Source organism: Epinephelus lanceolatus, chromosome 5, assembly GCF_041903045.1.
Source record: "Epinephelus lanceolatus isolate andai-2023 chromosome 5, ASM4190304v1, whole genome shotgun sequence".
In the NCBI taxonomy this organism is placed as follows: Eukaryota; Metazoa; Chordata; class Actinopteri; order Perciformes; family Serranidae; genus Epinephelus; species Epinephelus lanceolatus.
This window is the reverse complement of record NC_135738.1, coordinates 37,955,931-37,969,431: the sequence shown is the minus strand read 5'-3', so window position 1 is coordinate 37,969,431 and position 13,501 is coordinate 37,955,931. Positions and strand designations below refer to the sequence as shown.

General features: G+C 41.5%; 1 protein-coding gene across 2 annotated transcripts in view; it reads left to right on the top strand.

Moving 5' to 3' along the window:
- The window catches only part of ranbp10 (RAN binding protein 10), a 50,248-nt gene extending 37,019 nt beyond the window's left edge, over nucleotides 1-13,229 (top strand). The window contains exons 7-15 of one of the 2 annotated variants that reach the window (XM_033635020.2): nucleotides 186-298; nucleotides 674-782; nucleotides 2,708-2,856; nucleotides 3,018-3,234; nucleotides 5,075-5,214; nucleotides 6,083-6,231; nucleotides 8,233-8,344; nucleotides 8,575-8,716; nucleotides 10,721-13,229. In XM_033635020.2, the coding sequence (XP_033490911.1) occupies nucleotides 186-298; nucleotides 674-782; nucleotides 2,708-2,856; nucleotides 3,018-3,234; nucleotides 5,075-5,214; nucleotides 6,083-6,231; nucleotides 8,233-8,344; nucleotides 8,575-8,705 (1,120 nt within the window). In that variant the 3' untranslated portion in view covers nucleotides 8,706-8,716; nucleotides 10,721-13,229. Of the gene's footprint in view, nucleotides 1-185; nucleotides 299-673; nucleotides 783-2,707; nucleotides 2,857-3,017; nucleotides 3,235-5,074; nucleotides 5,215-6,079; nucleotides 6,232-8,232; nucleotides 8,345-8,574; nucleotides 8,717-10,720 lie in introns of both variants that reach the window. The other variant, XM_033635018.2, reaches the window with a different exon arrangement.
- The last annotated feature ends 272 nt before the right edge of the window (nucleotides 13,230-13,501 follow it).

The following is a 13,501-nucleotide window of genomic DNA, read 5'->3' as shown; positions in this document are numbered from 1 at the left end:
TTTGTAACCTCTTTTTAAAGATTTATGTCTTTAAAAACAACCTGTTGGAACCAATAAGCTCGCTGTAGAGACGGACTGTCACATTTTGACCTTTGGTTGAAAAAATGAGCATAGAATATCATCAGACTTATCCCTTAAGAAATTCAACCTTAAAACGATTTCTTTTTGTCATGTTTTGTCTCCAGTATGGTTTCCAGCTATCTGGTGCATCATGGGTACTGTGCCACTGCAACAGCCTTCGCCAGAGCCACAGAGACCATGATACAAGAGGACCAGACATCTATAAAGAACAGACAGAGTGAGTGAACAAGCCAACCACACATATAATATTTCACATTTTGGTATTGTTTCTGAATTTTTTTCTCCTAATCAAAGGTGTAGTTGCCTGTTTTTACAGCAGAATACTTCCAGCACTCACTAGGTTTTACAAGCAAACTTTCCTTAACATCATTTATGCTCTTCATATCAGATTGTTATTATGAACTATATTTGTAAATATAACATAAATTTGAAGCAAACAACGTCCAGTATGAGATACTTTGGGTATTGTTTGTTCCTAATGACCTGTGGTCTGAATGTATGATAACACTGGCCTATCAAATGTTTGCTGTGAAAGCATGGTTCCTCTTGATCAATATACTGTAAATAACAGCCTGTTTCTTTTGTCTAATAGGAATACAGAAGCTGGTGCTGGCAGGACGGGTGGGTGAAGCCATAGAGGCTACTCAGCAGCTTTATCCCGGCCTGTTAGAACACAACCCCAACCTACTATTCATGTTGAAGTAAGTCAGAGGGTTTTGAAGACTAAAGGGCAACTCCACCTGTGTTCTTTTCCCTGTTGATTTTTTGTTTGTTTTTTCAAATGGAAACTCCCATCCAGCAGTGAGCAAAAAGCAGCAATGTAGGTTCAATTCAATACTGATTTTTTTTCATGTATAATCATAATGTAGATCCATAATCAGTGTATTACCTATAGTGGATGGGGGTTGGCATGCTCCCAGTTTGGATAAGTAGACAGGAGTACCGGGGTACAGAGGCTAAACAATGTAGCCCCCCACTGTGGATGCCAGCTGAGATCCAAAAGTCACACAGTTATACGAACTAACAATCTGCTCAGAGGAAATGGTAGACCAGCAACTCCTCATTTTCTGTGGAGTAAAATTACTGTTCCTGTCACGGTGGCTGTGGACACAGGCAAAAGCAAAATGTATTTAAGCCTCCTAAAAAATGAACCATCTAAATAGAAATCAAAATCAGTTCCAGTGTGCAAGATTTAGGGGGATATATCAACAGAAATGGAATATAATATGATAAGTATGTTTTCTTTAATGTATAATCACATGAAAATGAGAGTTGCTGTGTTTTCCTTACCCTACAATGGGCTGTTTATATCAACACAGGGAGCAGGTGGGGTGTCGGTGGCTTAGTGGTAGAGCAGGCGCCCCATGTACAAGGCTGTTGCCGCAGCGGCCCGGGTTTGACTCCGGGTTTGCTGCATGTCACTTGACCCCCCCCCCCCCACGCTCGTCTGTCCTGTCCATTAAAGGCTAAAAATGCCACAAAAAATATCTAAAAAAAAAAAAAAAAAAACATAGGGAGTGGGTCCTCGTTTATGGAATTTGGCGTTTTCACCGCCATGTTCCTACAGTAGCCCAGAACGGACAAACCAAACAATGGCTCCAGCTAAGGCCATTTGCGATTTCACATTTTTGCATCAGCCACCATAGTTAGAACTCCATCTACAACAAGCAGCATCAGATTAACACTGATTTGTAATATGAAACTGCTTTATTCAGTGGTTTTTACCAGTTTTATAAAACGGGTGTTTTGGAGAGAAAGAGACCTCTTCGGATAATTCAGCTCCCGGTGAAAACCTCCTGAACATCTGGGAAAGGTGAGCAGACATAGCAAGCACTAGCGCCCCTTCTCCAACATGCCAAACAGCGTCAGAGAAACAAACTGCTTTATTCAGTGTCCCTACCAATTTTAATCACCTGGTCTGTTTGTTTTGGAAAGGAGGAAACCTTTTTGGATAATTCTGCTTCTGATAAAAACCGCCTGAGCAAAGAACACTGAAGGAATTCTAACCTGGGAAGGATCAGGGGGTTGCAGTTTTGCAATCCTCCCAACTATAAGCCACCAAATTCCCCCAAATCTTACACACTGAATCTTAAGTGTACTATATTTAGACTATTTTACTTTGCCATCAGACAGCCCTGTCTGACAGGGAACCAAAGCTGTTATATTGCCCTCTTAAAAGCTACCACACTCCATTGCCAGAAACATAATTTTACCTCACAGCACACAGGAGTTGCTGGTCTACCACCGACTCAGTGGTTTAGTTTGTGACCCTCTGAATCAAACTAATTTTTTGTCCATAGCAGTACGTGGGTTTATACACGGCAATGACAATGTGCAGTAACATCAGTGGACACATCAGGTCATGGTAGAAAAAGTTTTTCAGAGGGGCTTGGGGAAAAAGCATTTTGATGTAAAACATACATACTTTGACCAACATTTAAATCCTGAATTTGAATGCAAAGGAAACTCAACTGGGAAGCTGCAGAATTATATAAAACCTTTGAAATAATGAGCTGCCCTTTAGGATTAAATGCAGGACAAAGATGCTGCAGACGAGCATTGCTTGTCTACCTTCACTGCCAAGAAGCGTAGTTTTCCATTAACACCAGTATGCCTTGCTTTTTAGGTGTCGTCAGTTTGTGGAGATGGTGAACGGTACAGACAGCGAGGTTCGCTGCTTGACCATTCGCTCTCCTAAGTCCCAGGACAGTTACCCTGGCTCACCCAGCCTCAGCCCCCGCCACGGAGCCAGCAACACACACCTGCACACCGGAGGTACACATACCCATCTCCTCTAAATCTCTGTCCTCTCCGAAGAGCAACACATTGACAAAGATGGAATTGCCAGAAAAACAGACACCAAATAGTACGATTGTCCCAGTTATTCTAAGAATTGAGATATGTGTCTGTGTTTTGCTGCTGTTCCCCCTGCATAGGAGCAGACAGTCCAACCTGCAGTAACGGAGTGACTCCCCCCAACAAGTCAAAGAGCCACAGTGGCACTGGCAGCAGCAGCGTCAAATACCCCAGCGTGTCCTCCTCCGCCTCCTCTTCCACCTCCTCCTCCCCTTCTTCCGTCAACTACTCCGAGTCCAACTCCTCAGACTCCACTAAGAGTCAGCCACACAGCGCCAACAGCACCCAGGAAACCAGGTAGGAAGGCCTGTCGGTTACATTTAGAGCAGATAAACACAGACTTCTTTATTCTGGCTTTATCACCACAGCTGAGGTACAACAGGTATGGTGTAAGGTTTGGTTCTGATATTAGATGCAGCAGATACCCTCAATACATGGATACATAGAAATGTAGGTTATGCTGTAGTTATGCTAAATATTATCTCAGTTTATCATCAAAGGCACCACATGGGATAGTTTATCATCAATAAATCATTACCACAGTCATTTTAAGACATTAATATGTAATCAGTGCAGGCGAATAAAAACATTGGCACACAAGCACATTGGCAGCATCTATGGTTCTGCACTACATTTTACTTTGTGTGCCACTGGATTATTTATAGAAGGAAACAGGAGCCATTTTACCTCTATTCTATTTCCATCTCTGCAAAGTTAGTTTAGATGTCGTCCTATGTTGAGTGAGTGATGTGCTGCTACATGGAGACACTATTTTTGTCTGCCAAAGTTTGACCAGTTTTGGTTATTTCTCTCGAGAGATTCCTGTCTGAGCTCTTTGTCTCTGCTCTTCTCACTGGTTTTTAAACGCATGCAGCTCAGTCAGAAAAAGGTGACATCACATCTTTCAGTGAACCGATAAAGCAACATCTGAATCAGAATCAACAGTTGTTGAGTTATTTGCTAAACTTCTTAGACACTGTCTCTCAAATCAGAATAAACCACACACCCACGCAGTCTGATTAGGCAGATTCAAGTTTTTGATTGTTGAACTCTGAATAGAAAATAAACTTTCACTTTGTGGCTTATTTCATATTGAATATTTAGTGTTATAGAAAGATTTAGTTTTCAGGGGCTTTAGGGGATCTTATATGATCTGTTTCTTAGCATGGTGTTAATGTGGCAATATCATGACAGGGCACAACACAGTAGCATCTTGAAAGGACAGTTCTGTTTATCTTTTCCACAACTTGAGACCTCTAATTGTAGGTGATGATGACGTTTTAGTCTCTGACCTAATAGCTAAAAGATTGAGATGCATCTTCTATGCTATTAACAGCTTAAATGATAAATGGTATAGGGCCTTTTCAGTCTTAATGACCGCTCTAAACGCTTCACATTACATGCCACATTCACCCACTCACACACACATTCCAGCACTGGTGACGGAGGCAGTGGAACAAGGTGCCACTGGCTCATCAGTTAAACATTCACACGCACTCACACTTTGGGATTCAGTATCTTGCCCAAGGACACTTTGGCATGCAGACTGTAGGAGTCGGAGATCAGACTGCCTATCATCAGATTAATAAACAACACGCTCTACCTCCTAAACCACAGCCGCTCAACAATATGCAAGTAAAATTAAGGACTAGATAAGTAGTTTAGATAAACACAGGCTAAATGCTGGTGTTTATTGCCTCAGTGGACTTCTGTTGTAAAGGGGTCATGTCCCCAGGTTTCATCAATGTCAAAAGTGTTGTATTACCCCATAGGGTACAAGTTGTAACCATCTGCATTTTGCATGGTTGTGATGCTAGAGACAAAGTCTATTCATAGACAGACAGACAGACAGACATATAAACACCTGGCAAAGTACTCAAAACTGCTTCTGTGGTAGTTCTCGCTACAATAGGTGTCTCCAGGACCACATTTTGCCATGACAAAACACACACACACACACAGACTCACAGGGTAAAAATAACACAAGCCGCAACAATACCAGCGATGAGTAAAAATCCCTAACATGAGCTTCATCACCACTGTTGAGCGTTGTGTTTAGTCATGTTACCCTATCTGTAAAATTCAAATGAACTGATGAGGTGTGTGTGTGTGTGTGTTTGTGTGTGTGTTTGTCTAGTGACAGTGAGATGGAGATTGAGGCAGAGCACTATACCAACGGGGTTGTCGAGGGCTCCTCAGCGCGGATCATGAATGGCACATACAAACACGAAGAGATCCTTCAGCCGGACGACAACAGCATTGGCAATGGAGTCACAGGTACACACACACACACACACACACACACACACACACAAATCCTGGCATGATATTTGACTCCGCCTTTAAGTTTCACAAGCAAATTAATGCCGTTGCAAAAGTCAGTTTTTTTCAATTCCGCACCATATCCAAAATCAACCATTTGTCTCCCACAAAGACCTGGAGATAGTCACCCACACTCTCATCTCCTCACGTTTGGACTACTGTAACTCTGAATCCTCTGGTATTAGTCAGTCCTCTCTGTCCCGCCTCCAACTGGTTCAGAACGCCGCTGCCAGGCTCCTTAGAGGTACCCAGAGGAGAGACCAAAGCACACCTGTTTTAGCCTCTCTCCACTGGCTGTCTTCAGTTCAGAATTGATTTGACGGTCCTCCTGTTTGTGTACAAAGCCTTCAGTGGTCTGGCCCAATCCTACATTGCAGACCTCCTAACCCTTCATTATACCCCCAAGTCCCTCAGGTCAGCTGACCTGGGGCTCCTGGCTGCCTGATTGTGTCTTTGCTGTGTGTGCCCCCAAACTGTGGAACAGCCACCCCCCTCCCAATCACATCTGCCCCCTCCAATAACTCATTTAAGTCCAGGCTGAAAATCTACTTTTATTCATTAGCATTAAGTCCCCATGATGTGGCTTTCTCTGACACGTGCCTATGTGTTGTGTCTCTAAATGTGTGAGTTGTGTACCTGACAGTTGTGTTGCCTCTCGTGTATGTGTTGTTTTTTTTTTAGCGACTTAATCCTTTTGTACAGCACAATTTTTTTTTTACCTCTTTCCCTAAAATATATATTTACATACATACATTTAACTTCCAGCAGGATGTTTCTGTGCGTCTACTTTAATTATATGTGTACGTATGTGTGTTGCCAGCAGATGAGGGTTGTAGTAATGGCAGACAGCTTTGTGGAGGGAACCAGGCAGCCACAGAGAGGATGATCCAGTTTGGACGGGAGCTGCAGGCGCTCAATGAACAGCTGTGCCGCGAGTACGGCAAGAACGCCACGCACAAGAAGATGTTACAGGTACACACCAACACAGACACACAACTGCACGTGCACACACTTTCAAATTCAACAAACAGCTGTGCGACAACAGATTAAAGTGATGCCAAAACCGGGCTGAGGAGATTTCTTCTGTTGGCACCAGTTAAAATCCTGGTGGCAGCATTCTGTACACACTGCAGGAATTTGAGCAATGTTTGATTTAGGATGTGCTGTAATAAAGCAGATAGAGTCCCAACTGTAACAACCAGCGGGTCAGTTCTCTGGTACACAGGAGGAGGCTCAAATTACTCTGTACTGCAGGCTGTGTCTTCTGATTCATAAGCATCCGCTCTGAGAACAATAGTCTCTGGAAAAACACGAGAAGCTGCATTGGAATGATAAAAGCTCTGCCAGGGGGCTCATCTGTAGTTGTTTGTTAAACACAGACCGTTTTCTAATATCAAAAAGTGGTTTGTACTAATTGCATTACAGCAGTACCTCTATCACAACAAAATTGGCCCGTAGAAACTGACATTTCAGTAAGACATCTATTTTGAAATGACCTGCTATTTAACAGTTTTCGTCTACTGTTGCATTATGTAATGTTTAACCACCAGGGGTCAGACGGACTCCAGGTCAAGTGACAGAAACGTCGCCCTGACATACTGTACTTTCAGCGATTGAAGTTGTTACCCACTAACACACCGAGCAGTCACAGAGCAACATTGTCATCCAGTTATACTTTTGGCCAGTTGAAGAAAGTAAGACGAATATCTGTGTATTCCTTGTCAGATCCATGATTCTCTGCCAAGCACTGTGCCAACAGCAAACAGATTAGGTTTTATAGATGAAAGTGACACATGCGGGATTTAAATAGACTGTCTGTGCACAGCTAGAAAGCTGAAACAGTGAGCGGAAAGAGGCTAAAATCCTCTGCTACATTGAGTGTTCATTAGAGTGAGATCAACAGTGCAAGCCAGTGTTTAAGTAGTGCTCAAGATCGGTCTTGGTCTCGAGAGCAGGTTTTTAAGATCTCTTGTCTTGGTCGCAGACAAAGTGGACTTTATTTCAAGACTGGTCAAGAACACAACTGTGGGGATGTCACTCAACTGCCCGTGCCAAAAAGGAGTGTTGAATTAAGATGGTTAAGTTCCTTTCAGCTCCTCAGTGTTTGTATTTGTTCGCTCATAGAAAACAAAGGATCATTCCTACTCATAAAATTCACCTCTGCAATGCCTTTTGATTATTTTATGTTGTCATTTCTCATGGCATGCTCATAAATACACACATATAAATGTAGTTTGGCAATAAAAGAGGTGACTGAGGAGAAATCTTTTTTTTCTTGTGGGTGTTCTTATTGGTATGTATATCTTTCAGATCAGTTTAAGGAGTGCCTTTAGTTTGCATCTTCCACATTTTATCCCAAGTGTGGGACTCAGGCTAGTCTGGTCTAAGTAACTTGCTCCTGCCCTGCATTGGTCTTTATCTTGAATTGGTCTCAACCACTCCAAGTCTTGGTCTTGTCTGGGTCTCCATACACTCTTGGGCATGACCTGGTTGCGGTTTAGGTGGCATTTTGTACAAAACTGCCACAAGCAACAGACAAGTACAGAATTGATCAGTAGTCTCTCTGTCTTTTTACTTCAGCTGACCTACATGGTCTAGTAAACTCAATATTTTTTTAATAATTCATCTTTAGCAATAAGTTAGCAGCAATACTCACTTGTGGTCTCAGTATGGTGTCTAGTTACTGAGACTGAAGTCATATTGTAGTTTGTGTCATCATAATTTAAGCCAGAGATCATCAATATTGCCCAAAATATATTATGAAATGACAACATTTATTTGGGAAGCACTCAGGGCAATCTTTTTTCATAGCTGTGTTGCTAATGTATAATTAATTATCAATCATTGCTTCATCTTGCATCCAGAAGTGTGTGGTTATGTGTAGGGAAGGTAAACCCAAGGTAAGCCCAATTTTGGAAGCCACATAATGTATTCATATGGGCTGTCTGTCTATCTGTCCGTCCATCTGTGTAGGATGCATTCAGCCTGCTAGCGTACTCTGACCCGTGGAACTGCCCCGTGGGCCAGCAGTTAGACCCTACGCAGAGAGAATCCCTCTGCTCTGCACTCAACAGCGCCATACTGGGTAAAGAGCAAACACAGACACATACTGTGTTTCACAATGACAAATGTGTATTCAAACTAAAACCGCAGTTTATGTACTGCAACACCATGATGATGTAACAGCCATGTGGCAAAACAACAGCAACTGCTTGATGTTGTTCCTGCCTTAGATACAGAGCCTGTCAAACCCAGCACACACACTTTGATGCAGTGTGTGTTGCACCCCTGCCTGACTGTGTTTTTCTGCTCTAGAGTCCCAAAATCTGCCTAAGCAGCCTCCGTTGATGTTAGCGCTCGGCCAGGCCACAGAGTGTGTTCAGCTCATGGCCCGAGTCCGGTCTGGTTCCTGCTCCTTCGCCAGAGTAGACAACTTTTTGCACTAGCCCAGGTCCAGGTGAGTCAAGTTTATGTAGCATAAGGCATTAACACACAGCCACAGACAATGCTTGTTTCTGACTAAAATCTTTTATCCAGAAGTTTAATTACAGCTTTAATCAAAAGCTCATGAATTGTATTTGAGCCTACATCTTTCTCAAAATTGTGGTCATTCTAACTTTTCACTTCCCACTGTTGTGGAGATTCAGAAAGGTGGACACCTGCAAAACAACATATGCAGCTAACCACATAGGGATTTAATTCCAGGGCAACTTGCCAGCTAACTTACACTTATTACCTATTGATGCATATATTGCATGATTTTACGTAAACATGTTTTTCTTCCAATTGATTTTGGGAAGTTGAAGGATGCTTGATCATCCTCATAATAGTTCACTGGATAAGCAGCCATTGCACTTAGATTATTTAGCAGGCAATAAAATAAACAAAGTCTCTTGTTTTCTCCTACTTCTCTTGCATGTGTTTACGGCAGCACACAGCCTCACACATGTAAACAAACAGGTGTGAAATTGGCTTGGTTTGCCCAGAAGGTTAATTTGTGTTTTCCTAGGATAGAGAAGGAAAGACCTGCCCCTCTCTGCCTCTGATTGGCTTCCTCTAACATCCTTACCCCGAAGGCCATTGCACACAAGGTCCCTATTTTTCATGTCACATGTTTAAAAATAAATACAACCTCTCATCGTGTCAATTACAGTTTCACACTGACTCCAAAGCGCTTTGATTTTCAAGGTTTTACTTGTATCCATCAAAAGCCTTTAGAGAGCTGATTGACCAAAAAGCAGTAAAGAATGCGGCGTAACCTGCAGAACACATACAACGAGAGGAACAGGGTGCACAGTATCATTTCATAACTAAGGTAGTCTGCTTTCAACAGGTCAGATAGTAATATTCAGGTAGATGATGATGAGGAGGAGGAGGAAAATTTAATAGAGGATGAAGGTCACACACAGACAGACAGAGAGACAGTGCAGAGACAAAGAGGGAGGATAGTTCAGCCCCTTCAGGTAACCATGGTGGCAAATGCAAGACATGGGGTGAAAGCGGCGACAGTGGAGAGAAGCAAGGGAGCGAATGTGTCGTTTAATTTTGTCTCATATTGCGATTTTCACAACAAGTAAAACAATATAAAGCATCACACACGATGTGCAAAGTTTCTGTGTGTAACAGGTGCTTTCACTGATGCATTGTTTTATGAAATTCAAGTTTCCAAACCTCAACAATGGTGGGGAGTGCAAAGTTAAAATGACCCCTATAGGAAGAATGACCACAGTTATCAGAATGATATCTAGGTTGAAAAATATCAGGGTTTCCTATATTTTCTAATTGACTTATGGGGTGTAACATTTGGCATTTTTGGCATCCCGTATTGAAGTGTATGGATCAATAGTGGAAAGACTGTATGGCTGCAGGGTAGGGATGCCAAATACTATCGGTCATTGGTATCAGCCAAGATTGGCTTTAAGATGAACCATCAGAACCGGCCAACATGCTTTTTCTTAATTTGCACAATGAATGAATATTACATACAGTGAAAAGCATTGTACCACATGTCTCCATCTGCTGGTGGGCCATCATGCATAATATGATGTGAATTCCACTACAGTAGAGACCTGTTGATCACTAAAATTAGGTGGAGAAAAAAGTGGATGTATAGATATTGGTATCAGTTAAATAAGTTGTTACATATTGGCATATTGGATATTGGCTAAAATTCCAATATCGTGCATCCCTCCTGCAGGATGTAACACAGCATTTACTGCCTCAGTCTATTTTCCTACAGTGGACCACCTTATTGTAAATTCCCTGCATAAAATGAAATACATTTTAATAACATATACAGTGGTCATACAGAAAATGAAGTAAAAGTAAGGACAATTCCTCCAGAACAAAATGAAAATGGCAAAACTCCAATTCTATGCTGCACATGGATATTGAAGCAAGCTGTTTAATCATGTTACATTCATTCATTACCTCGCTTAGATGATTACCCATCTCTCCACAGGTTAATGTTAAGTAGCACTGAGAGAAGGCATGTCCAGCAGGTAGTTGTCATGGTGACGGAGGAAAGAGCATGCGTGTGATTGGTGTGTTTGGCTGTCCGTCAGACCGAGCCAGCGGCACAGAGGAGCAGAGGAGAGCGGGAGAGAAGAAAGCTTCCTTTTAATTTAGTATTATCAAATAAAGAAATGTGTGACACTATTTAAAGATAATTAATTATTATTCTGTTTATCTAGCCATTTTTATAGTTCATTTTTTGTCAGTTTGTTGTGCTCATCCTGGACAAAAAAAATTGTAAATCCCCCCCTTTTTATTTTTTTCTTATGTTTTAATAATGGGTGGATTTTAATTCCCTACGATCAGTATTTTACTCGCATTGTTGTTGTTCACCATATCACAGACCACAGTACCCACATCTGGTTACCACGGTGACCCCCATGACTACAGGTCACAAAACCTGAGGTCTATGAACATCATTTTTGTTAAGATACAGAAGACAGACAGACTGAGTCCTTTACCCCAAAAAATACATAAAAAAAAACAATTGTGGATTGTGTGGAGCAGATCATTAGCTCTGGTCAAGGCTGATGTGACACAGTCGTAAAAACAACCACTGATATAAAATAGAAAATAGACTGATGTGAGAAAAGTGGTTCCCTGAATTATTCCAGAAAGTTGGAAATAAAAATTAAGTAAGGGAATGCTTCAAATATAAAAGACTTTGCACCATAGACACATAATGAAAAAAAAACATCATCCTTGGAAAAAACATACTTGAAGGGTCTCTGTAGTGGAGAACCAGGGAGAAATGGTGATGACAAGGCATTTAATTGGAATATTAGAGGTGTTGGACCCTTAATTTTAGTGTAACAACCACAGCATCGTCCAATCAGTGATGTCGTTGCAGGTGGCAGAGCTCAGCAGCAGCTGCAGCTCCAACACCTGCTCTCCAGACCCAACATAACACTGTTATCATGGTCGCCTTGATGCCAGCATAAAGAAAATCAGTTTCAAAGGCAGACTAACAAGCACAGTGTGTGGACGGCCAAAAGTCACCCCTGGGGATTTCATTACTTTTTTTTTCTCACATTGTCCACTGCCTTTCCTGCGCTGTGCATATGCTGTCGCAATTACAGTTTTCAAAAAAAGAGTTGAAATAATTTGCCAAACCAGAAGATTTTTTTTTTCTTCAGGGTGATAATTGTGATTGTGATAAGTAAGCCACAATATTTCTTTCATTTGGGGCATTTGATTTCAAACCTCTCAAAGGTTATTAGGCCAGCTGTGTGTGTGTTGGAACAGGGCTTTTTCCCCCAACTCAGATCCCTCCATTTCACCCATAAACTTCACTTGACTATATCCTACCCGCTATTGAAGAGGAGGACATAGACAAGTTTATTTCTGTGACCCACAACCACATGTTTGTCCCAACTTTTTATTGTTCAGTTTTTCCCATTAGATGAAACCACAGTGCTCCTGTTTATGGAATCAGATCAGTTGTACAAAAAAACACAGATACCACTTCTAGCCCCCAACAGCATGAAATTACAGCTACAGCATCTTTTGACAACCACCTCTTGCTGACAGTCAGGTTGTATTGAGCCTCAAATGTTAAATATTAAAGGTCAAGTGTGTAGGATTTAGTGACATCTAGTGGTGAGATTGCAGATCTCCTTTCATGTGTGTCAAGAATATGGGAGAGCTACGGTGGCCAATGCGGAAACACAAACATCCCTGTCTAGAGCCAGTGTTTGGTTGTTTGTTCTGTGCTACTGTAGGACAACATGGCGGACTCCATGGAAGATGTCCCGCTTAGTATAGAGACAACAATTCTTAGTTTCAGGTGAATATAAAAATTAGTTATGAATATTATATTTCATTGATGCCAGTTTATCTCCCTATATCCTCCACATTGGACCTTTTCAGTGACTGAATAATACATTTTGAAATAAATATCATTTGAATAAATGGAGTAAAAATTATATAATTGAACCAATAAATTGTGAAATAATACAGTCCATATGCTGGTCTATAGAGTGTTCCAGGGATGACATCTTTCTGTAGGCCAACAAGGAAGTAAGCGTTGCTCTCGTCCCCTTGTCAAAAAGCCTATGGAATTTTGGATTATTGCAGAAAAAAACTCTGTGGGTAACTAATACTTACAGCAAGATACAACAAGATAATCGTCACAAATGAACGCCACGTTTATGATTTTTGGAGCCTAAATGCAATCAGCAAACACAAAAAGCTAACGTTTTGCTATAAACAAACTACATGTCGCAGGAATTATATGTTGCTGCCACAACTAGGCTGTAAAGCCATGGTCGGCATGATGACGTTTGGTTTAGCCACTTGTTAGCAACCGTCTTTTTTAAGACGCATAAAAGCTTTATAATTGAGGAGTGGGGTATTAACTGACATATTTCAGTTCAAGTGTGAGAATCTGTTGAGCTTGTGTTAACCACAGACTTTATTTCAGGCATCTAACCAAAGACCCATTTACTTTGAGACGAGGAAACCAGGAGTCCTAAAATTATAACTCTTTTCCAGGGTTTGCAGGTCCCCAGTAATGCTGCTCAGCCTTGCAGCCAGTTTTTCCCCAGTGGCCACTTGCGGTATTGCAGCAAAAAAAAAATAAAAATTCCCTGCATTTTCCCCACTACTGCATATATTCAATGGGAAGGATACTGCAGAAGTAAACCCAGGAGCTTGAAAACTTTTTCGTCATATGCACAAGATGGCATAAGCACCATCTTGCCATATAGTGTCTAGGTTGTATTATTAA